Source organism: Rhincodon typus, chromosome 25 (assembly GCF_021869965.1).
Source record: "Rhincodon typus isolate 14 chromosome 25, sRhiTyp1.1, whole genome shotgun sequence".
Lineage (NCBI taxonomy): Eukaryota > Metazoa > Chordata > Chondrichthyes > Orectolobiformes > Rhincodontidae > Rhincodon > Rhincodon typus.
The window spans coordinates 12,901,723-12,928,379 of record NC_063356.1 but is presented as its reverse complement, the minus strand read 5'-3'; the positions used below and the strand labels follow the sequence as shown (position 1 = coordinate 12,928,379).

General features: G+C 38.4%; 1 protein-coding gene across 1 annotated transcript in view; it reads right to left on the bottom strand.

Moving 5' to 3' along the window:
- Positions 1 to 909: 909 nt before the first annotated feature.
- The window catches only part of LOC109931888 (G1/S-specific cyclin-D2-like), a 36,518-nt gene continuing 10,770 nt past the window's right edge, over positions 910 to 26,657 (bottom strand). The window contains exons 3-5 of the mRNA XM_020531153.2: positions 22,772 to 22,931; positions 21,202 to 21,344; positions 910 to 11,669 (exon numbers count right to left, since the gene is read on the bottom strand). Coding sequence (XP_020386742.1) covers positions 11,514 to 11,669; positions 21,202 to 21,344; positions 22,772 to 22,931 — 459 coding nt within the window. The 3' untranslated portion in view covers positions 910 to 11,513. The remainder of the gene's footprint in view (positions 11,670 to 21,201; positions 21,345 to 22,771; positions 22,932 to 26,657) is intronic.

Genomic DNA, 26,657 nt, shown 5'->3' with positions numbered 1-26,657 from the left:
AATACAGTTATGATGATCTGGAAGTGGCTTTCCAGCTTGCTTTCGAAGACAAGTATAGCTCCAATGTGACACATACAAAGTGAAAAAGTAGAAAGGTTTTGGACCCTCAAACAAAACTGCATGCTATACCACAACTCATGTTTCCACAACAATCCATTTTTGGCTTCACCAGTTTAAAATCTTCTGATACCATTATGTTACATGCTTCTTATCATTAAAAAGGCAGGATGATGCTTTAGTGACAGGTTAAGTACACTTAATTAAGAATGGCACTTTCACAATAGCAAAATACTTCTGCATATATATATTACATTGCACTGTGTAACATGCCATGTTGATTAAAAGGTAAGGATCGCTTAAATTATCTCCCAGAAATTTAAAAAAACTTCCATTTTAATTAAAAATTAAACTGTAATGTTCACTATTGGTTTTCTTCAAATCTATATTTATTGAATGCATAAGCCTCTTAACCGAGCTGCTTAGGTTTGTTTCAAATTCAGTGTTTTGTTGATTAAATGGTCAATTTGGTCAATGCCAACAGTGTGTAAATCTAAGCTACAAGGAAATACAGTGCTCAGCTTCCTTCTAACCGTGTTTTGATGTTCTATTGAACCAACCAGTGGTTGCAATTCTTCCTTCTCGGAAGGGTATTACTCATTGAAATCTGTTTGTAGTCTAGCTTAAGCCACATTGTTGAAAAATAGGCACGTTTAGTACAAAGTATACTGAACCTGTTGTATTACGGATGTATGTATCCAGAGATGCGTGGGAGGTGTAATGCAGTGAAGAGTCACCTTGACTGAAACCCAAGTCTATAAAGTGTGAAGCGATGAGTGACCTGATGTCTCACTTCAGCTTCTAAAACATTCATAGTTTCAAAATCGAAACAAAATACCAGCACACGTTCAGTTTGGAAAAACTGCATTTATTGTTCAGCGCCTCTGCCTATGTCTCAAAAAGATCATACAATGGAATCATGCAGTCAACTAGGGACATGAGCACATATTCAACTCTTCACAGTATTTTGCTTGAGCTTTGATTACATCTTTCGGTTTATCAATGTTAGTTGAAAGCCAAATAAACTCCAACTCTTCAAAATATACCGATTACCTCTGGTAACAGTAGAAAATTTTAAATTGAAATTAACAATAGAGGATATTGTATGAATGTTACATTTACAATAAAGCTGATTTCTTCATTAAAAAAAAAGAGTTATTTCACAGGAGTGCAATAAGCATTTTGGCAAAATCACTCGGTAGTTTCCAGACATATTTAGGTGGTGAGATGGGAATGTTAGCTCGATTCTACTCTTGGAAAGGATTTAACATGCACAATTGTGCATTAATAGAAATTTTATATAAATGTCCACAACAGCCACAAAACCTAGGTGGACTACTGAAGAGAAAGAATTGTGAAACTGATGGCTTAACATCCTTATCTGTGATGCAGCCAAGTCGAACAATTTAAGAAAGGGCTCTGATGTAACCAAATTGGGGCACTATAACATCAAAATAGCAACAGCCCTCTAAGTCAAAGAATTTCTTTCCTCTCTGCAGATTTCATTTTGATATGCATACCCAATCAGCAACCAGATTTTTGGTAATAAAGAATCTAGTTATGAAGATAACACTGTGAAGAGCACAAAGTCAAATCTTACTTGAAGATGTGGTATTCATAAAAACCTAAAGCATTCAATAATGAACAAAAAATACATTTTTTCATTTGAGTATAGGTGACAAAATATGAATAAAGGACTGAAACATTATAATCATGACAGTGTCAAAAATCAAATCTAACATCAAACTAAATGAATGAAAAATTAAAAACAAGAGTTAAAGTCTTCATTACACGCCATTGCTATAAACACAAGTGGGAGAATTAGCAATTAAAGAGTTCATACCCAATGTGTTCTCTTATAGTCTGATGAATTTGATAGCCTTTCTCAATTCTGTTTTACCTCCTGAAATGTTTCCATTGCTGAATCAGCAGCAATAGGAGGAAGCATTTCAAACTATTTGGCACTTCAATGACCTTCATTAAACTATTTACTTAAGAAGAAAGTCCTCACACTGCTCAATACCCAGGTTAGATAAAGCTGTCACTTCAGATAGTTCGGCAACAAACATTTGAGTAATGAACAATGATGGAGCCCTAATTCACTGGGAAAATACATTGAACAACGCAATGAATGAGAAATATAAAGTGCCACAAGAATGAAGTGTTCACAAGTGTTGCTGTACTTGGAGTCAAACAGGTAAAGTTATTAAAAAAAAACTTTCACAGTAAAGAAGAAAGTCTAAACACATACATAAATCAAATTTTGAGACAATAACGTAATGGTCCATCAAACCCCCAGTGCTCAATGTACTTCTCATTCAGGATGGCTAATGGCAATTAGAATAAAACTACATCTTATATTTGAAATGACACTGCTGCAACACAGGACTTAAGATCAACAATTTTGCAACATAGATTCAGCAATTTTTAAATGATACCCCAAAATATTTATTCTTTCCATTGCTTAACGCTTATGTGTAGAGCTGCGCTAAACCTCTTCTAAGCTTAAATACAGTATATATAAGAAACCATCATCAGAGCAGAGAACAACTGAAGATCTTGAAGGAGATTTTAATATAATTCTATATGTAGTCAGCCTCCGTGAAGTGTGTACATTTCATGTTAAAAGCCCAGAGTGCCTGTGGTGGTGTGATTTTAACTGCCCCCACCCCACTCCTTGCCAGATAAGCAGCCAATCAAATTAAAATCTGAGGGTGGGATCAGCAGCTGTTGTGGATTGACAAGAAAACTTTCAGATGGGTTTAACAATGGACTCCTTGCAATGGAATGTGCATAGTCAAACTGCTGGTTGGCTGAGGCAACAGTTGACTTCCTGCCTTCTCAACCAAAAAACCCTAGCTCATTGGCTAATGTCACAGGATAGTCTGCCTACTTCACAATTTATGGAATGTACGATTAAAAATGCTCCAGTGTCAGCAGGCAATTTACTATGGGTATTACAACCAACTCTAGTCAAATTTCACTTAATGCAGCAGACCATCTTTTTTTCTGCTGAATGCAGAGGCCCTGATCATGCAGTTGGCTGGCACTGTCAATGTAATATTAATGCTTCAGTCCTGCATAAAGTTACTGAGTATATTTTCCCATAGATAATCTTAAGTAATAATTAAACTATTTTAAAAGAAGAAAATTTCAAATATTCACACTTTGTTTCTGCTCTAGCTTGCCCCAATCCTGCTACGTACAGAAACCCTCCTTTAGTCAAGATGATAAATATGGTGATTCTGGTTAAGTTGCTTTATAATTGTTGCAGAAGTTACTCTATGATCTGCTAAAGGAGGCTCTCTTGTAGCAGGTTGTTAGGGTCGTATCTGTGGTCTGCCATATGTCCACCTAACAGCTTGGTGGTAGATTAATTAAACTCATCTAAGCTGCTCTAGGCAGATAGAACTGATATATGCATTCTTTTATCTCCTGAACTGGTTGGACAACCACTGTCAGACTTTAACTGCAACTTACTTAAATTCATCAAGTTTTTTGCTGTAGCTTTCTAGACTTACATGTGATTGTAATAAGTGTTTAAGATTACAAAGGAGAGGAAGTTACTGCAGTGATTATAACACATTTAAGGCATTTACATTAGGATGGCCACGTATACTTGGAGAATAAGTCAATACACAAACAAAAACGTTACTCTATAAAAATCCAACTTTCTTGTATCACAAAACTTCTCTGCACCTAAATTCATACTTTTTTGTCTGGTGTCCACAAATATGTTTCTGTCCTTTCTCATAAGTTATTGCTTCAATTCTGTAGCTCTGGAATTTTATTGGAAAGACTCTCACAAGCTGTAAATTTGTCTTCTGCTTCATCTATATCACTTTTGTTGCCATCTTGGATTTAAGCGGTTAAGTCACTAGTGAAATATCCCAGTGCTGGGAAAGCCAGCCAAACAATGGGTAGACAATGACTATGATTAGGGAGGCACTGGTATGGTGCTGCATATAGTCGTCAGACCCACTCCTCTGCTCGGAGGGAAACCAGCCATGAGCAAAAGCTAAAAAGCAGATACAATCCACAGATAAGATGACCATCCCTACTGGTCATATCATAAAGAGGGAACTGAATTTCTAGCTTTATATTCAAGAATACACAATAGGCACAGATTAAATTCCAGGCATAACTACTTTCAAGCACTCACTGCCATAACTTGAAGCTATAATTATTATTGTCCTCCTGTTAACTATTGTACAATTTCCTTTTGTCACAACTTGTAAAACAATTTCGGCACACTGTTTCTTGTGCTTTCAAGTTTTGACAAGCAGTGGAAAAACAAAAGTAATTTACTCTTGCATGGTACTTTGATAAGAATTAGACCATATTATTTAATGACATGACTCAAAATATTCTGCTATGTATACCCAAAACAGACTTCTTAATGCTAATCAGATAATGCACTTATAAAATGGCAGTAATATTATGATATGCAATGATGTTTACACACTGAAATAATCGTAAAATATGCCAGATACTACTTAATGCAAGCATTGCACATGCAGTGTCCTCTTTTGGTAGAATAAAATAAACCGGATGATTATTCAAGTTTCATTACAGTTACACAGTTAATACTCAATTAAAACAACTCAAATTTTACAGCTGGCTCATTGGATGACAAAGTGATAACAAAAATAAGGGAATATTCTTTAAGACTTAATCTAACCCCACCCTCAATTTTATGCCATTGAATCTCAAAGGACCAGGTTTCCACAAGTATCAACCACCCTCTTATGCCTTATCCAACTATCTATCCTTTTATGTGCACAATTTGGCAACAAGTGTTAGCAAAGTATTTAATGAAGGGATGGACGCCACAGCTGAGCCCAATTCTATTCTTACCCAACCCAATGCATGTGGCACTTCTCAGCAGGAGCAAGTGAGAACAGGAACACTGGTCATCTTTCCCCACAGAGGGTAATACGGCAGAAGCAAGCTATTAAAATAACCCTATTGCCACCAGTACCTTAACCCTCGACTAATTTTGTTCAGTTCCATCAATGAAGGGTTTATGAACTAGACGTTTTACCTACATAATGCACAACGACTAACAGACACATTAGCATCCATGAAAATATTATAGCGGACTTTAAGCATTTTCAAAAACCAACAGTTCAAATCACTAATATTTATTTTCTCAATGTTCAGAAAGACAAGTCAGAGTTACAGAAATTAATTCTGAACAATTGTCATTCCAGAGCAATTAATCAAAGCTTTTGGTTTATGTAAGAGTCAGTGAAATGGTTGGAGAATGCTACTTTTAAACACACAATTCCAGTATTAAGAACCATCCAACCATTCGTCAAGGTGGTGTCATTTTTGGACCAGTTATCTCTCAAACGGTTTTCACTTACAAAGCATTGTAACCTTCCCTAATCTTACACAACGATGCTTTTATAAATAATGCTGTTGTAGGAATTCACTCTATAGTCTTAAAAGAAACCATTTGCAACACTTGCTGTAATATGTTCAGGATATTTTTGATAGTTCACAAAAATGTTAATACTAAAGCATACATGTGTAATGAAACTGGTGGCTCCAAATGAGGAAAAACATCCTACCAAAATGATGCCAAACAGATGCCCACAAGGAATAAGACTAATGGTTTACCTGACCAACAAAACATCTGCACCAATTCCTGTCCCCAAGGAAGGGCTTTAGACAATGTTTAGCCTTATGGCATTATGTAATTGTGATCTTTAAAAAGTCGCAAAGAGCAGGTGGGGTACCATAGAAACTGTTTAGTAACCTGAGATACTGGAAGTGGAACATCTGCAGATAGCAAAGGCAACTGCATGAAGTCAAATTTACATAAGTATTTGAATTAATATTCTTATAATTCCATTTCACTTTTATGATTTTTAACATAAGCAGCAAAAAAAAGTTGTGGCTTTAAAAAAAACACGTAAGACAATGATACATAACCAACTGGACTAGTTCTAGTTGATCTCGGACCTTGAAACATATGCAAGGAACAGCACATCAGAAACTGTGTTCAATACAGACCATATGCCCTCTCACCAATAATTAATAAATGTGGGAGTTATATCAACATTTACCATATTGAGAACACCAAAGATAATTATAGATCTATCTCAAGGTCTTACTGTACAAACACTACTGATCTTCCTCTCCTGAAAACTACTGCAGCATTCAACACCATTTTGAAAACACAACAGGTTTTCAAAGATTTGATAATTTAAGTATGGCAATTTTAATAGTTTTAAACTATATCCTTGAGAGACCAAGATAGACATTTCACTGTCTCTTGAACCAACAGATACTTTCAGTTGTTTGTACAATCCTGTATATAAAATAATCATAGCAGCAAGATTTATTAACGACAACTAAAAAAAAATGTAAAACATTGGCCCTTTTAGCAGCGCAAAAAAAAGGAAAAAAAAAAAATCTTGTTCTGTCAAACCTATTAACATAGCAAGTTTCAGATTGTTCAAACTTGGCCTCCTGCAGGCATGGTCACAGGTACCAATGTCATGAGCCAGAGATTGTTTTAGTTGCTGAATTTTGATATGATTCCTTAAGTTACCACTTTTTAAATCAGCTTCAAGTTTTTTTTTCGATGTCCGACAACCCAGTTCACAAACAGAACTATATATTATGTACGCAACTAGTAAAGATAACATATTAAAAGTGCTCCAAATCGAAAAGAAAGAAAAAGTGAAGAAATACATGACTTATTTTTTTAAAAAAACTGAAATTGCATGGGCCCCAGAAATTGTGAAACCATCAGCTTTGTCCCCTTTGCATTTCATCATTTATGTCTAACAAGTTTGGTATGGCACAAATATTTGAGCATTGCTGAGAAAAAAAAAGCTTTGTTGAACCTTTTCATTTTGCACTGATCAGGGTAATTCAAAATAAATACTAACATTAAGGTAAAATGGCATTTATGTTGTAGGAAAGTGCCGACTGGTTGGCAAGTGGACTCCTGATTGGTAGAGGCAATGTCATAGAGAATGTACCAGTCAGATGATGACTGGCAGCTAACTACCAAGTTATGTTTAAATTTCAAACCAACAGGGCAACTGATTGGTCAATTGTCTTGAGAAATTAACCAGATAATGGTTAAAATGTCCAAAAATTACTGAAGAGCTTCCACATAGCAAATTAGACAGCAAACTTTTTTATTTTAAACCAGAAAACTTAGATGTTACTAAGCAGACCTGGACTATTGTTTGATCATTGATCTATCTAGAATTGATAGCTTTGACTAATGTCGAATGCTAATCAAAATATGAGTGATTAACTGCGCCCCCCCCCCCCAAGAAGATACGCAATCTTCATAGAACAGAGGGATTAAAATGCATTACTGTTTCTGAGACAGTTTGCCAACATTACATTTGCACTTAGTGTATATCACGTCTTTAAGGGCAATGTTTGAGTACACCTTGAGCAGAGACGGGTGTCAGTGGGGAAAGGTTCCAGTGCCACAAGCACATTCATAAATCACACACTGTACTACCCAAATACACAAACCAGGCAAGCAACAGACTGCACTGGTTAAGAGTGGCAACTTAATGTTGGCAAGCTGACAAATCTAATATTTCCAATCATAGGTTATTTGAACATAGATCAACAACTTAAAATGAGCTGCCAAGTAGCTGATGTAGGGCTGCAACTTATCGTCTCTGCCATGGAGAGAATACACCATATTTTCCATTCAACTTGGATCTGAAACAATTTCTGAAGCAGCATGCAACAGGATAAGAAATGACAGGCTCATCATTTTGGCTGTCACTGCAGCAGGTGCAAAACCCATTAAAGAAACAATTACCTAACAATAGATGGCACCTACAGAGGAATGAGGCAACATTAATTTTTAAGTTTATCAGCACATAGTTCTCTTAAAGGGACTGCACCTTTTTTCAAAAGCAAAAGTTTCATGTAAAACAGGAGTATCAGCAGGATAGAAATAAAATTCCATCCTTACATGCAGCTTGGAGCAGGAGGAAATATTCTCAGGACATTATACAAGTATAATTCAGAAGAGATATAACATCCTAATTTGCCTGCTCTTTGAATAACAGACCCGATTGTTTGGAATGTGGAGGATGAAGGAGTTAAAGGGATACAATTAAGAATCTAAGTGGATTAAATCAACCATGTCATAGTTAGTATAAGCAATTTCACACAATCTAGTTTCTGCTGAAAGATAATTTTCCATGGTAACACAGGCCCTTAAACTCTCACTTAATATCTGGTTGTAACTACTACAAAAGCAAGAAGGTACTTCAATTCTCCTGTTAAAACCTCTGTCGTTCTTTTGGGATACTACGGATCACCTACATGATGAGCAAATATTGCAGCACTCAACACAATTAAAAATTGGCAAACAAGAACTTTTACTAATTGAGCAAACAAAGAATGTGTAATTACAAAGCAGAACTAGGAAAATAAAAGACACCAAATCATTAAATATAAATCATTACTGTGATCAATGACTAACAAACACTTAAATGTTTTGAGTCTGGAACATTTTATCCAAGCATCATATGCTTTCTAAAGTAGAGTTCAGCATTGTCAAAGTATACCTCCAGATAAGATACTACAGTAGGTAATGGCCAGAAACCTCAAAGGCATGGCTTAAAACTAGCGTAGAAAAGATCAGATGAAACTAAAAAATGCCATTCTTGCTCATCACTATCTCATATCACTTAAGAACACCGAGGCAATTTCCTTGGTGCATATTGCGTCCATTCTGGGCACCCTACAGTAAAAAGGATGTTGAAAGGATAGCCACGAAGGTCAAATCTGGAGGTTGTTCAATAAAACAAAGAAACATTTCCACTAGTTGCTAAGTCAGTAAGGGGGCAGAAGCTAAAAGCTTAGTTTGCAAAATAGAAAAGGTTAGGATTTTTTTTGTAGAGGTTTGTTTAGAATTCTACCAACAACAAATATATAATGGAAACAGAATCAGTACATTTTGAACAGCAATTTAGGTAATCGTTTGAAGAAAAACTTAAAAGGAAATGGCAGTCAGTAGGCAGCTCTTCTGCAGGCTACACAAACCCAATTTTACCTTGTACTTATATGAATTGATTTTGGATATTTTTCTGTCCAAGGGGTTACAAATAAATGCAAATTGTTGGGCTAATGGCTGCCTCCTTTAGCTGCCAAATTCTATGATGCTACTATCAGCTCCCTAAATGTAACCAGTCATGAAAAACAATCCAAAGATTTTTGTTTCAAGGGGACTCGATTCTTGAGCAACTGATCCTGGCCTATTAGATTTGTGTTTTTTCATACAGCTACACACATACATGCTCACATCTAAATTAATTTTATGTACTGTACCTCTGATGATCGGAAATGCAAATTAGCTTTAATATACAAATTGAAATAATTATCTATAAATGATGTACAGTGGAACTGCATCCCACTCCTGCTCATCAATAATCCCCAGCAAACAGCTAAATACTCAAAGCATACAACTGCCTTCAAAATGAGGAGGGGAATTTCATCAAGAATGGCTTGATGCAACTTGCGCTGACCAGTACTTTTTCTTTCACTTGACATACTTATACAAGGTAGAAATCACTAAAAGCTGAACTGCAGGTAATTAGCTGCTACACACCCTTTGGCCACTATGCTGCAATTGTGCCTATACTATTTAGTGCGTTTATCTACATGAATAGTCAAGCACATTATTAACTCCATGAGCTGACCAATGTCTACTCATTAAGCACGTGAGGCTTTGCAGAGTTTGTTCTTTTCATGATTCGGCATCATAGCTTTGTTTACTTACTAGAATGCAGGCAATTCTTGTGGGAGCGGTTCAGCAAATTTCATCAATTAATCTGTAATATACAACGTTAAGTTCCTCATTCATCCTCAGCTCTCCTCTTCATAGAGGGCTTGCCACAGGTTGATATTACCATTTTCAAATGGCTAAATAATCTCTGTCCCAACTAACATTTCCTATAACATCACTGTAGATGAAAAATTGCACTTTGAGCAATTCTTGATCTACATAGAAAAAATTGTGGCTATGTGCACACCACGGTCAAGCTAATGTTTTAATAACTCAGCATAAATGATGTTACCATAATAATGTGGGTGGGTCTGCTTCAAAAACAATATTGACAAGTCTACTGTAATCTTTACAATAATTAAGTTTTAAAATAGATTTTAAATGAAATTTGAACTGTAAAACTTTGAGAAGCTATGTAAAGATTGTAGAGGACTTCACAGCCCTCTCTGATGCTGTTTATATACCAACATTTCTCATGTCTGTAACGTTGTGTAAAGGTAACTAAATATATTTCATTAGATATAAAGCAGTTGGTACATATTCTACTATCAAGAAACCAGCACTCCATTTATATGCATGCGTGCAAGCATATACAATATATATATTTTTAAATAAGGGCTGCACCAGTTTCAAAACTTCCAGCAGAAACATTTTGAATAACGAATTTCAACCAACATTATCCCTATTGCCTCAGTTCTCAATTTCATGTCCACTTGGAGAAACAAATCTAGTTTCCTGTTACAGCCCTATTTTAAATATATTATATACAATTAGATCCTTGTACATCACTGTGCAAAGCAGAATTGAAGCCTGATAACTGGTACATCACAATGTCAAGCAAAATGCCCCAAATGAGAGATTCCTATAGAACAAATAAGGTGTGCTAATCTATATATTATAGAATTCTCTCCTACACTGTGCAAAACAGTCAAAGTCTGTTAAATGGGTCATTACAACATAAACTTGAAATGTCCCATTTATCAGATTGTCTCCATTAAGCAAAATACCAATACTGATTTAAATATAGTGAATGATAATGATGCTGAGTGATCTCCTCATTAAATGAAAGTCCACGTTAGTTTTACTTTTTTCTTTCAGGCAACAGGTATAAAAATAGCATTTTAAAAAAAAATCAACAGATGAACTCCAGTTTAGAGGAGACAATCTTCATATGTCCATTAACTTTTGCTTTTTGTTTGAGAGAGAGAGAGAGAGAGACAGAGAGAAAAATGCTGGATGTTATCAAACTTTGTGACTAGTACCAATAAGTTAAAAGTCAAATAATGACTTTAAAAACAAGTACCTTGCACACTTTGAGCGATGTTTTTGGGAAGGCATTAAAAAATAAAATTTAGAAACCAGACCCCTGAATATTTATTATAATCTGCCAACCTTTCAATTTGGAGCTATATTCATGTTGGCTTGTCAACAAATCACAATCAAGGCTTCAGCTGTAGGGTGGAAGAATTTCACAAGATGATAATCACCATTATGTTTCACGTAATTTCAAGCGTGCCTTTCAGTGTTTTCGCCCTACATGATGTACAGAATTAGGGTCTTTTTTGTATATACAATAAATGAATGTCTTTTCTTCTATCAAATAGCACTAAGTAGTACTAAAAGAGCATTAGATGGAGTTGCAGTTTCCTCACAAACTGCACGTGGATGATCACAGGTTGACATCCCTTACGTCTGTAGGAGTGCTGATTTGGTCTGGTTCATGTACAGTTTTAGAGGGCATGTTTTGCTCTTGCTGTTGCTGAGACTGTTTTAAGCTCTCTGCCAGGGCGGCTTCAATCTGTTCTTGGCAAGCCTTCAGGCAGTCCTGGTATAAAAAACAGTGACATTAAATGAACAGGTAAATGAGATCATGCATACATCAAAGAAAATAAACCTCTGAGATAGATCAGTCTCACTGAGCTGGAGAGAGCAAGGTGACAGACTAATAGACTAGTTCCTTCAATGTGCCCTTCTAATATCTATCCCTTGACTAACATTACTGAACGCATCAACTTGGTCATCATCACATTGTTTTGTGGGTGTTTTCTGTGCACACACTGACTGTAAAGTTTGAAATGAAAACAAAAGTGCTAGAGAAACAAAGTCTGGCAGCACCTGTGGAGAATGAGTTAATGTGTCAATTCCAGCATGACATTTTTTTTGGAACAGGTCTGAACGGTCATACTAGACTTGGAACGTTAACTCAGCTTCTCTCTACAGATACTGCCAGACCTGCTGAGTTTCTCCAGCACTTTTTGCTTTTATTTCAGATTTCCAGAATTCACAGTATTTTGCTTTTATTTGAGGTTGTAGACTTGCTTGCCAAGCCGGTGGGTTTGGTTGCAGACGTTTCGTCACCCTGCTAGGTAACATCGTCCGTGCGCCCCCAGTGAAGCGTTGGTGTTCTGTCCCACTTGTTATTTATATGTCTCGGTTTGCTGGGGTGGTTGACATTACTTCTGATTCCGTTTTTCAGTGGTTTGTATGTTTCAATGTGTTTGTTGATGGAGTTCCAGTTGGAATGCCAGGCCTCCAGGAATTCCCTGGCATGTCTCTTTTTAGCTCGTGTTATTATGGATGTGTTGTCCCAGATTGGGATATACAATTCTGAAACACAGAACTGGAAGTAATACCAGCCATCCCAGCAAACCAAGGCATATAAATAACAAGTGGGACGGAACACCAACGCTTCACCGGAGGCGCAGTGACGACATTACCTAGCAGGGTGATGAAACGTTTGCAACCAAACACACCAGCTCGGCGGGCAAATCTACCACCTCACCTACAACCCGAAGTACAAATCTTCTCAAAAAAATGCTTTTTATTTATCTGTAAAGTTTGCTACATTACAACAGTAACAACATTTCAAGAGTATTTCACTGGCTGTAAAGAGGTTGTTGTCCACCTCCTTGTGAAACATGCCCTTGCAAAGGCGTGGAGAGAGATGCAGTGCTTCTTGTCAAGGTGCATCCTGACAGACTCTGACACAGTGTTTTGTGCTCTGTAGCTATTCACACGGATGCACACAGAGCCAAACCAATTACCCCCGGAGGACCATCAATTTGATGAAAGACGTTCTTTGGTCTGCCCAAAACTTACTGATTTTCTAACACAAGGAGCTGTCCTTGACAGATGTTCAGATTAGCACATTCCAAAGTTCTGCAACTGTGTGCTGATGAACACACTAAATCTTGGGGTCGTTTCCGCAAAGATGGCAGCAAGGTTGCTGCCTAAAACATTTTGGCCGTAGTAGACGGAGGGACTAGAAATTATAGAACCCCTCAGGCAGTTAGCCTTACAAAAAGAGCGTTATAAATCGAAGTACTGAAAGTGGGCACCACAGAGTGCAACATGTTAAATGAAGAACTCCATATATATGACATTCAATTCCAACGTGAAATGTTTTGCCCTCAGGTTGAATATCTGACATGGAATGTACTTTGTAAATATTAAGACAGTTACAATTGAATAGAGTGGAACATGTTGGATTTACTGCAAATACTGCAGTTTTCAAGTTGAAATGCCTTTGTAACATTTTTGTTTGTAAATTTTATGAATAAAATATATTTTTGGAAAAGGCCGAAGGCTCTTTAGGATATCCTGACGGTGGGAAAATTGCTACTTAAGTGCAAGACTTTCTTCTCATTAAGATGTTGCCATGGTACTTACAGCAGCATTTAGTCTTTTCACGACTGATTGAAAGGGCAAGTATCTAAAATTAGTGTATTGCCCAGTCCCAATAATAAATTAGAAATCCCAAAATCAAACTGAAATTTCACCGTTATAAAATTATTCAAAATCAATTTACATTTTATCTTTGAAGTGAGACAATGTGTAACTAGATTTGATTGCCCACTTCACACAGACTAAGGTGCTCCAAAACACACTGTGCAAACAGAAAAATCCAGTTCAGAATTGAACCTCAGTCGACAAATTGCTAACACCTCAGGTCTGGCTGCAATGCCAGTGTTTAAAATTAGACAAATCGGGAATACTTGAAGTGCAATGAAAACTACTGATAATGTAAACACTTAAAGCAGGCAATTCATGCTTCAGGTGTGATCTTAATAATGACATTGTGTTCTTCACTGGGAGAAGCTGAGATGGATGAGCACCCCCATGATGATAGAACACAAGTTGAGAGTAGAACAGAAGAACAGATTACTATCCTAGTTAAGTTTCACTTGCACTGCCCCTTGTCCTTCATGCAAGAGCAGGGTTTATCTAAAATTTTCCTTATACTTGCACTCCACATGTGCAAATCATCTCACCCCTTAAATGAGGAATGAGCCTTGATTCTCATTGGATGCAATAGTTTCATCCACGAGCATGCGGTCAAGCGGAGTGAACAAAGAAAAAAAAAATTTGGGGTCAAAGTATTCTGTCTGGATTAAATACATGTCAACCCTATAGTGGCACTGAAGCCTTCACGACACAGGTCTTTGAAACATGATCAAGGACAGTTTCCCATTTCTTCATTCACCTTTTTTTTTTGACCTGGACCCTACAAATGAACATCCACCTTGGACAGGTCAGCTGGCATTGTAAAAGGCTTCTCCTCTCTCAGATCTGACACCTTCATCCCACAAAAGACCCTTCCATCCTGGTAAACCTAGTGTTCAAATCTTCCAATGGCCTCACCTTCTCTAACCTTTGCAGCCCAATCGCCTTCCAAGAATTTAGTGCTCCTCCAAATCTAGTTTTTTGTGCATACTTCCAATCCTTTTCTCCGTCATTGTTGGCTTTATCTTCAGCACCTTCTGAGTCTTAGCTCATAAATGCCCTTCCTAAATCTCTTTCGCGCCTCCTTTAGGATACTTTTTAAAAAACTGCTTTTTTTAAGCCAAGCTTTTCATCATCTCCAATAACAGATTTGTTCAAAATGTTCCTGTGAAGTTCCCGGGGACATTTTTCTATAAAAAGTCCACTCTTAAAATTAGTTATTGTCGTGTCTCTCCCACACTCCACTCTATAGAGGAGGATGGTATTCAATTAAGAGTTAAACAGAACAATCTAAACCTATATAACAGAAGGAGTATCAGCTTTTGCTGATTCTAGAGAGTGATGTGCCTAACCACAAATTTCCCCATTTGGTTCCCACGTACGTTCGACAGCAGCTTGCAAGCAAGTCACTCAATAATTTGGTGAGTGTTTTGATTTCTCAAAGGCAGTGCATTTACCAACTACAGAAACATATTCCCAGCAAAGGTTACTGAATTAGTCTGAGAAATCAACCAAATTTCCCCAGTTTCAGTACACTACAGTGCTGTGAACCATATCATTGTGCAGGAGCATACATAACAAAAGTAGGTGACCTTTTAAGCTAGGAGTAGGTGGCTACAGTGGTCACTGAACAAGTTTAAACTCTCGAGTTAACTCAGCCAGCATACAAACTAGGTGAACAATGTGTACATGTAGTTCCTTCACAACTGCTACTGTAGAGATTTTGCACATCTGAGTGTCAAATTTACACAACTAAACTGCACAATCACTACAAGTGGAAATCTACAGATGGGATCTGTTGTATAGATTCTGCTCATTTGCTGCTTTAACTCCTTAAGACTTTATTCTTGGATATTTATTTGTGCCTATGAGGTGGAGCCCAAGGGATAATATTCAAACCTTGCACTTCTCTTCACGGCAAGTTTATATTGGAAATTTAGATACACAGTTTTAGCTGACGCAGGTGGAAAAGGGTGGAACAGCGCAATCCTCAATTTCTGCTCTGGGCTTCTGAAGGTGAGGAGGTATACATCAGGGCCAACTTCAGTTAACATGCCAAATTCAGACAGTGCAGAGATCCAGAATGGAGGTCTTTCTTAATGCAGAGGAACACTTATTTCCAATCACATGGAAATTCCCTTCCCTAGGTGACAGTCAAGGAGCGAATAACTGAATAACTGAATACTTAAGAGAAACTAGAAAGGCAAGTCTTTTATTAATAGGACCAGCTGACATACTGCACCACAAACCTCACCTCTGTAAAAGATTGTCAATTTAAATTTGACAAAGGGGCCCTTTTGCCTCACCGCTCTAATACGGTGTGGGTCCTCTAACAATATACATTCCCCTCTACCAGTGGAACAACTCCATTACCCGAACTCGGAGTTGACCCAAGGGAGGAGTAATAGTCACTTTACAATGCAGCAGGCAACATTCTTGCAAACAACAAGGGAACATTGTGTTCCAGTCCCAACAGAGCTCTATAATTCATTATTAGTACAATGTACTGAAGTGCAAACATATCATTATTAAAAGCTCAAGATAAACTGAATACACCTTAATAAAACAAAGGACAATAATTGGGGCTTTAATTCCACGAGGAAAGATTCTCAAATCAGGAGTGCAGAGTGTTCAAAATCATGAGGAGTCTGAACAGCGTAATCAGAAGAAATGGTTTCTATTGTGGTGGGATCAAATACCAGAAGATGCCAATTTGTCAAATAAAGCAACATTGACATGACAGAATTGCCTCTTACAGAGTGGTTTGGATCTGGAATGCACTGCCCGAGTGCACAGCGGAGGCAGATTCAAACAGGGCTTTCAAAAGGAAATTGCCAAATTATCTTTGAGAGAAAAAATTTGCAGGACAACAGAGAAAAGGCAGGCGAGTGGGATTAGGTGGGTTGCTCATGCAGAGTCAAACTGGATACAATTGATTAAATGACCTCCTCCTGTGCTGTGGCCATTCTAAAGGTTTTAAAATGAGGCACTTCCAATTCGCCCCAAAGCTTATTCACTGGATCCTTTGATGCTGTGCTCCATTGCCAGCTTCAGACCATGTCAGAATCGCAGTTCCTTTCGACATTTTAACCGTTTGTGTGGTCTCCATTATTGGGATAACCAATGTTGTGTTAATTTGTGGAACTGCACTTAGGGATCCGTCCTAAGTGTCAAGAACTAGATGGAGACTGGTGAAGCTAATTTTCATGCTAGACCAAAACAAGCAATAGCAGTAATGAGATTTTCATCAAAAAACGATTGGACCAAAGCTCAGCTGCCCCTGAAACGGCACACTCAACCCAGAAATGGGTGGCATCTCTGATAAAATGGATGCAGAAGTGTTAACGTGGAACATATGATCTTTGGCATAGCACTGCTTTTATGCAAGACAGGCTAACCATACACTACTTTCAATTACTAACAATGGACTCTTAACTTTCAGTTATTCCATTAAGCATCGAACAGTAAAGGTGGGGCATTCCAGAGTAGAGAATGAAGTTTTTCCACCTTGTATAAACCAGCAGAAACTTGTGTGTAAATAGAACATTCACCTGCAATTTAAATTGTCCAGACTCAGTTACAAAAAATAACCATAACCAATTTTACTCTAAAGCAAAGAAAATTTCTTGATGTGCGCACAAAAAAAACTCAGATCTAGGGCTACCCATTTTCCAGTCTTTGAGCTGCTAATGCATTTTGTTGAGTTCTCTCTTTAGCCTTTAAGGCAGCTTTAAATACAGTTAACCACTCCACTGTGGATAAGGCAATGGTAAGGTGCAGGTTCATCACCAACATAATTTTCCAACATAACGTGAAGCGTGATATCTTCACATAGCAATCGTCAAGTGCTCACTGGAGCCCGATAACTGACCCTCCTCCTTCACTCCCCAAGGAAAGCAAGGGCTTTGAAAGGTGTATCATTCTAGAAGAAACATTCCAAGCCCAATCACCTGGCGGCCATTCTAAAAGGCAAAGGGAAAGATGTGACGATACTATGGGTTTAAGAGGTGTATTGAGTCCCAAGGGGGTTTGATCTGGTCGATAACAAATAGAAAGCCCAACATACAATGTAGAAACTTGTATGGACAGACTTGGGACTGTAGTCAAGCGCTGTGTTGCTGTAGTAACAATTTAGAATGATTAAAGTGGAGTACACTTTTGTCTCACTAGTGTGACATTTTTGAAAAAAAAAATGAGGGCGGTCTATTCTCACTAGGAATTTTAAAAGAAATGCTTCGAGGTTCAAATTGCAGAGGAAGTGGTGAACTAAAATAGTACCTCCACTACGTCATTACTAAGAATTCTCACCTTCTGCACCAATGGAAACATTGGTAATTGCATTTGCCAATCCTAAATGTTATACAACAAAGTTAAGTGTTAAAGAGTCCACATCCTCAATGATTATATCCATTGAATAAAAAAAATTCACTTCTTCTTAAATAAAGGAAAGCACCCACAATAACTAAAACTGCTTTTTGTAAAAATGCAAAGCACGTCTTTCATACAGAACTAATTCATACCACCAGGTCCTTTTAATACAGATTTAGGGATTGTACAACAGCATACGGTGAAGTCTTATTACAGTAATATGTTTTAATTTTTGTAAGTCTTTTGTACTTGAAGGAAAGAAGAGCCACACTAGTTAATCGCCTTGATATTTTGTCAGATACTACACTCCTCTAAAGAGATGAATGCAGCCTCCCATCTGTTCTCTTTCAACCAGAATGCCCCACAAGGCAGTGTACAAATATGTATGCTATTGGTTTTGTCCGCATCTATGTGGTTGTCGTAACTTTAGAAGTAGCCAGATTCCTTTCACCTATTGCCATCTATTATGCACCACTCGCTCCAGCATTTCCAATCCACAATGCTGCGGCACATCCCTCAAAGAGCAGCTTTTTTTTCTATCTTCAACAGCTGTCAAGGAGGAAAGCAGTTGAAAACCGAAGGGAACAACAACTCTTGGAAAAAAAAATAAAGCCAGCTGGAGTGCAGGTAACACTGCTGCGGAGCAGTAGTATTGAGTGCTTGACAGAAAGCAAGATCAAAGAACGAGAATAATACACTGTAGTAAACTCATCCCAGTCTTTCTGCTGCAGAATGAATAGCAGAACAAGGGCCTTTGGGGCCAGTCACACCATAATTGGTTCCAATTACCAGGATCAAAGGAGAGGCAGGAAACTAGACTCTGAACAGCCTATCCAGCTAACAGCTTGGCTATTTCTTATTCCTTCCCAATCGACACCCGCATTCCTCCCCCCGCCCCTTAGTTCACTTCTATTATATAAAATAAATCACAAAGGGAGATGCAATAAAAGCAACCAGTTTAAAGGATATGGAAAAACAGCATCAGTACACTTCTGTGCAAAATATACTTATCCAGAGAATATATATTCATTGCTTCCTATACTGAAGGGAGTTATTTACTTGCACTTAAACTACCCCCATCCATGGGATTCGAGGACTGATACTCTTTATGCAACAAAGCAACGCATCACTCTTGACAGTGTAACAGTGACCTCTTCTTTATCCTAATTTGCATGAGGCATCACTAAATAGGCAATTGTTGCTGAGGCAATCTGATTTCCAAAGCATGTCACAGAGGAGGGCACTGAATAGCTAGATATATCCGGTACATGCCTCCCCCAATGGCTTAGCGGGTAAATGCACCACTTGAGAGAGATGCTGAGAGACTGAGTTTAATGCAGAACAGGCAGCTTCCCAGATCAATCTGCAGCCCGCGTTGAGTTTGCTGGGCTCTAGGAACAGGTCATAAACGGGTTTCTGCAGAACGAAGGAGTGGGGGGCGGTTTGCGGACAGGAATGGCTCAGAATCCGAAAGTCGGGATTGTTACCCGGCATCCAGTGTTGAGCAGGTACATGTGCCTCAGGTAAGCATGTTATTAGTGAGGACACCCTCTAATATTACAGGATCTACAAGGGCTCTGGGAACACTTGCAACAATGGATTGGCAACACCGATGGAATGGACCCCAACATTAAAACAGCCAGCCCAGCCAAACAAAGGACAAAAGACATCCATCGATTCATAAATCTTTGATTTAACAACTCACTCTGCCAAAACTGATGTTCTAATGGAGCTCTGCCTCAATAACCTATAACGCTGATCAGTTGCAATATCCCAAACATCACCGAATACATGGCGACTTATTGTGCAAATTGCTCTTACACAAAATTGGCAGGCATTTTACGAAGGCATTTCATCTTGTGAACTGGTTCATGATTCAAATCTGGTAACACCAACCCTTTCAGCAAACATTTCACCGGAGCACTCCAGATGTCGAAAGGGAACTCCCTTTCAGGCTTCGTTGAATTGTCAGCAATGTACATCAGTGCAACATTCCAAGTTGTTCTCGGAGACTGATCTGCATAAACTTTAAAAGACCCTCGTCAACTACACTAACCAAGCAACTCAAAGTGTCAGTATGGAGCCATGAGCGCAAAACAAAGGCCGATGTTCGAATGTAACACTGAGGGAATGCTGTACTACTGAAAATACGGTCTTCTGGATGAGGTGCCAAACTAAAGCCACCATCTGATCTCTCAGATAGACATAAAAAGGGTTCCATGAGATTATTCAAGGAGCAATGACAAGCATTATGCCTCAATTAATACTGTCAGTTATTTGGTCAGCATCACCATGCTTTTAGTGGGACTTTGCTGATGAGAAGAATGCTACTGTAAATAGGATCAACAGTCGACACTAAAATTTACTCTCGATAGGAGAACGCAGGGCACAAAATGTAACTTTAGAACTGGCCCCACTGATATACAAAATTGAAACACAACTCACAAGCGAAGTGCTTACATGGTTACTGTCAACATAAAATGTTCCAGAAGGAATTGGCTCAGCCAGTTTTCCAGATATAAATCAAAAGCACTGTGTATAATGATTCAAAAAGTACCACCTGCAAGTGACTGTTCCTGCTCTAATACTTAAACTCATCTCAGGTAAGGTAACAACTGGAAAATTAATGTTCAATGTGAATTATGGAGGAATTTAACAAATTGGGAAATAAGGTTTTCACTTAACAGAAAAGGGAAACCACAAAGTATGATTAACTTAAGCACAGATATTAATCACCATTATTATTCTCCTTACAACATAACACTTCGGCCAAGTTGTTAGTCACTTATCCTACTATCTTCACATGGCTCAAGTATCCAAATGTATTTGGTAATGTGGAAGGATCGGACCATGAGATGTTTTAATAAATTAAGAAGGTACTATATAAATGCAAATTATTTTGAAAAAGGCAATACTTTGATGTCTGTTCTGCAACAGTTTATTTCAGGGGGTGGGGTTGGAAAAGAGTGCCTTGATTTGTTACCCTCAATACTTTAAATAACAAGCACAGCATCCAGCAATGAGCAGGTTTGGAATATCACCTACAATTTCCTTCACGTAACTGTAAGAGTTTGATAAACTATTACCTGGATTACCATCAAACTTGAAGGCAGCGAGTTTTTTTTTAAACAAGAAAATAGGAAAGTATGATATTTGTTGACAAGTTACTCCTACTTCCTTCACTCAGCTCATGGGTCTACAGAAAACTAGATGGTCTATTAATTCATTAGTTCTGCATCTCTTACGATACTCTGCTCCAAACTCACCAGTTCTGTGCAGGTGATCTTGGCCAGCAGCTCTGTCAAAGACTCGTCTGAAAGGGTATGGCATGGGATGCCAAGCCCACGGATTGCCGCTGAAATGCTTCCTGTTGCTATCATCGAAGGTGGATACATGGCAAAATTAAAATCTGAAACAGATACACAAGAAAATTGTACAATTTTCTAAAACCCGACTTGCCTCATTAAAGTAATGGAGCTACAAGCCTCGACCTGTAGTTATTCCACAAACATTTGTGTATCTTCAACTTACATTGTACAGATAGCAAAATTTCAGAGATAAAAATGAGAGCAGTGCCCAGAACACGGCCACTCTTTTCAAACATTTTCATAGGATCCCTGACATCCACTGGAACTGGAAGACAAGCCCAGAGTTCAATATCTGTACATCTTCATCTTTCACAGTGACACTATCATGTCAAACAAGACTGTGTCCCGCTCTGACATCAGGGCTTAAACCCAATCAGCTGAGCTCAAAGTGAACTAAGTTGCAAAGACTCCATTTCAGAAGTTATTACTGCTTAAGCACTTCCTGAAATTGAAAACGTATTGCCACCATCTAAATACAGGATTTCGCTTCCTCAGTCTGACTTATGTGGGGTCCACCAAATCCCTATATTGCTTGGGCTTCATTCTTTAAAAAAAAGTTCCATTTCCCTTACTGAGGAGAGACAAAGGCAAAGTGGAATCATTTACAAATTGCAGGGACAGGGTTGGGTGGAGGTTGAGTTTGCGTCTGCGTCTGTATTTGGAATGTGTTAAATTATGTGTTGTACAGTCCACACCAGTAACAAACGAAGTTAAAATTTGACTTCCTGTCAAATATAGTCTGTAATTAATGGCTTGTGATTGCTCAAACAAGCTTTAACTGGCTGCATCCCCACGTATGTATGGTAGAGCACAGAAAGAAGTGCTACGTGGTAAAATTCAACTAGATTACTGGGGAGAAGGAAACTGGGCTAATTACAGAGAACATGCTTTTGTTGCATGGAAGGGAAAGGAGCAAGTTATTCCAAGCCATTTTTACACATTTCCCAGAAGCTGATGATGGAAATCAGCAAAGGTTGACTGCTCAACGCTCTCGACTGTACAAGGTCTTCAGGCAGTATGGTGTCTATCTGCTCTCACATCTCCTATACATTAAAGCCAACATCAACTTAAGGGAAGTCTGGAAACTACACAGCAGTTTTGCTCCTGTGAGCACCTTTACAATTACTTCATGCAAAGATTAGGAAGGGAATTGGAAAAAGACACGGTTGCTAGAGATGGCATGACTATCACTATGGTGGATATCCTCCCAGGTTAATAATGCAGCCAAAGTACAATACAGAGTTAGCACTTTTTCTCCTTCCAGTAATAGTGTTAATTTGTCATTCTATTTTAGAATGTGTAACAAACTTATGAGGATTTGCAACTTTAGTCCACAATGCAAACATGGAAATAACCTCCCCTAACAATTAATTGGTTCTGCTCTTAAATGACAAGTAGCTGTCAACCTCTGTATTTATGAAGTAAATTTCCTTTATTTTTATTTAAAAAAAGGTGAAACAGTAAATACCTGTTGCACACATGGCAATGAATGTTTGAGTGTGTTTCTTAACGAGCTCCAACTTGTCCACTGGAAAAGCCAGCTTTCCCAGGATATGTTCAATAAAATCATTTGGAGTTACGGCTGAGAGATCCCACTTCAGTTTCCCAAGGACAACTATCTCCCAATCCTGAGGAAGAGAAAAGATAACCAAAAATATTAGACAATTGCTGAATGTTCTGTACAGATTTTTTTATAAAGAAGAGTCTTGCAACTGCGCTGATTTAATACCAGAACATTTAATTATTTCCTGCTCCAGGATTTAGTCATGCCTCATATGACATCTTACATCCTCGATAAATGCTTGTCCCAGAGGAATGCTCTGAAGACTATTACTATGAGCTAAGCTATGCTATCCATACCTACAACTTAGTCCTCACAACACAAAAGGGAGACAGCCGACCTTGCTAATTTCTCAAATGTCTTCACTAAGAGTCTGTTTATTCCTTTCTGACTATTTTAGGGAGTTTTCTATGTAATGATTTGACTTGCTGCATTTTCCTCTGCCTCATGAAAATGAGAATGAGATTCCACTTCATGGAAACTGCTGCCCAGGGTAACTACTGCCATGCTATTTTTATTTTAATTTGTCAAACCGAAAGTCTTCCCAAACCTCGGACCCGATTTGACCATTCAAAATCTCTCAATCTGATCTTGTCTTTCAATATAACCACTCGACAGACACTTTTCCTCTTGCTATAAGCTCCCAGATAGCAGACCAGGGAATGACTTGATCAGCGAACTTTTCCACCCAAAGACCAATGTGTTTTGAAGAAAATAAAAAGAGCCATCCCACCTCCCAGTGTCATCTTTTCCCATCGTAGTCCAAGTTTAGAAAACTCAGCTCTACTCCCATGTCTGGCCAAGGTGATCCATTTGCACATGTTCTGAATTGTCATTTACACTGTAGCTTCCAATGCACATTGTGGCACTGTGTTTGTTTCAGCCACCATTAAAAGGGGAGATCTGTTTGAGTGATAGAGATGTCAACATGATTAGAAGCCAAAGGAGGAAAGGAGACAGTGATACAATGAAGCTGTGAGAGGGATAGATCTCTAACAGAAGATCAGTAGCTGCAAGAGAGTGTAAGACATCAGTAAGGCACGTAGGTCAGTTAGCTCAGTTGCCTGGATGCAGACTGACACTAACAGCGTGGGTTTAATTCCCACACCAGGTGAGGTCACCATGAATGTCTTGCCTTCTCCACTTTGCCCCTTGCCTGAGGTGGGGTCATCCTCAGGTTAAGCCACAGCAAATTGCCTCTCTGAGGGAGCAGCCCTTTGGTTCTCTGGAATTATGGCAGCTTTAAATATTTTATGTAGATCAATAATGTTAAAAATTAGGAGTCCATAAAGGAAAGAGAGGAGGCACCGCAAGACAAGGACAGGGCTAAATATAGGCTAACTGATTCAGATCCAGAAGGTGAAAAACTAAGGGACAGAAGATCAGGGAGACTGACAGAGGGATGAGGATAGGCCTCAAAGAGCAGCGTTTGCAGCAAGATATTGTGGAAAACAACTGTACAATGGATGAAAGACAAACAGGTAGAGAAAGACAGGTCAGGCGATGTTTTAAGATACAAAAAGATCAGGGAGTGGCAGCATTAACTGAAAGCAGATCCACATTATTTATATGCAAGTCAGTTCCTCGTCAAGAGAAAACGTTGGCAGCACACTAAATGGAAATGGGTGTTGCTCCCACATTGGTACTCCTTCCAGAAGATAAGGTAGCACAGAAGAGACAGAAGTCTACATTGAGTCCAGCTGACAAAGACTCGGGCATAAACTCTGAAGGCGAAATTGGTTGTGAACTCTCCATAACATGCTTTTCACTTTCACTGATATAGTTCCTTCATTCAGGAAACAGGAAAAATTGCACAAATTACAAAGTCTCCTTGGCCACCCCTGCACAGCCCAAAGTTGAAAGAACTTTTTCTGGAACATGAGAGGCATTGCAATGGGAAAAAAAACGCAGCGCAAATTGGGAATTATGACACTGCATAATTCACACGATGAAAGGAATGAAGGTCTTATAAACAAATGACACGGCATTTTCTTCAGTGTGGTAACTCTCTTGGAGAATGAAGAGATGTATACTTCAAAATGAATGGGATGAAGTTACCAACATCAAATGGAATTCATCTGGACTTGAGCAGATCATATGTTGAGAGAAGTCCTCTGTGATGCTGCAACATCCATAGAAGAATGTGAGGGATGTTGCATTCCAAGGTCATTAGAACAACAGAAGAAATCATATTTGACATTTTCCTTTATTGGGCTCATGCACACACAATACTGTGTGCAAATTTTAAATATGTTCTGATGCCTCAATCAGATGACGCCCTGTAATTCTTGCTTTGATCCTTTCCTTTCACAAATGCAGTCAACTTTTTAAAATCTGCTCTGCTTCTGAGTTGCATGTACAAGTTGTTTGTTCTTCTGCAATTTGCATTGCCTTTAATTCAGTGATGTTGGTCAGTTTTCTATGAATTAATTCATGGCTATCCAAGCCTTGTTGGCAAGGACAAACAGCGTTTGTTACCCCTCTGTAGCTGCCCTCGAGAAGGTGATGAGCCACCCGGTACAACAATTTCACTTCCAGAAAATACTTAAGAAAAACTGCTGCCTACACTTAGCCTAGTGTATATGGAAGTGCAGCTACACCTTACATGCGTGAATCATAAATGTTCCTCAGGGCACCCAGGGATTCCTTTTAAGTGTTGTCCACTCCGCTAGAACAGACAGACAGACTGGATGCCTGTCAGTGAATTTAAAGTGATAGTCCAATGTTAGCATTCATACAGGATACCCACACCACAAGGAAAGTTTATTTTCACCATTTGAATACCCCGACAGGATTACTTTTTTTTGTCACTGACAGTTAGCAAGAAGCCTTGGCTTGTCCTATGACCTTGCCTTTACTATCAGCACTCTGTGATGTCTCATGGGACCACTTGAATCACAGCAGTGACTCATGTGGAGCCACATTGCTGGATTGTGTCAGACCACACAGGAACTGAGCACCTGTACTAACAATTAATAGGCAAGAATTTTAATTAAGTCAAACATGTGAATAGAATAGAACAGTGCTGACATTTCTCATCAGTCTGTGGATACAAAACCAGTATCCACAAGGATTGTTGGCATCTGCAGACATAACATTTTATGACTGGGATGTAAAAACTACAGGGTGGTGAGAAAAATTGAAAGCAATGGAGTAAATAATTCACCTGTATTACACAATTTGCTGTGCTCTAGTTGATATAGATGCCGGCAGCCAATAAGTAGAAATGGCACCCATTTCAGTCATGGAACAAAACAAAAGCTTTTGCTACTGAAATTGCACAGAATACTCCACCAGTGAATTAGAATACATTTGCTGCATTTCTGCAATTATTTTCTAGACTAAAAGCCAATAAGAGGCAAGTCTGCCATTAACTTTAAATTATCAAAAAGAATTGTCACCAAAGTCAACAAATTATAATCTGCCAAGTTATGGGAACAGGGGCACAACATGGCAGCAACAATGATACAAAAAGCCAATTGGTTTGGTTTCTCCTTTAAGTCAAATGGTGAACAGTTGAAGCTAACAGTCTGTCAAGTTTCACTCTGGTCAGCCAATAGAATTGTAAAACGATTAAGATGCTAATGATTGTTTGCATGCCATTCATAAAGGAGCAAATGCTTTATGCAAATTCTACTCTTGCAGAAAAGGGAGATCAACAATGGCTGCATTAGTTCATATTACTGATATCCAAACTATTCAGTCTCCAGAAAGTAAAATTAGTCAAACCTTGGCAGCAACTGGACCAAAACAGGTTGCATTTATTACAGAGATAACAAGGTGTAGAGCTGGA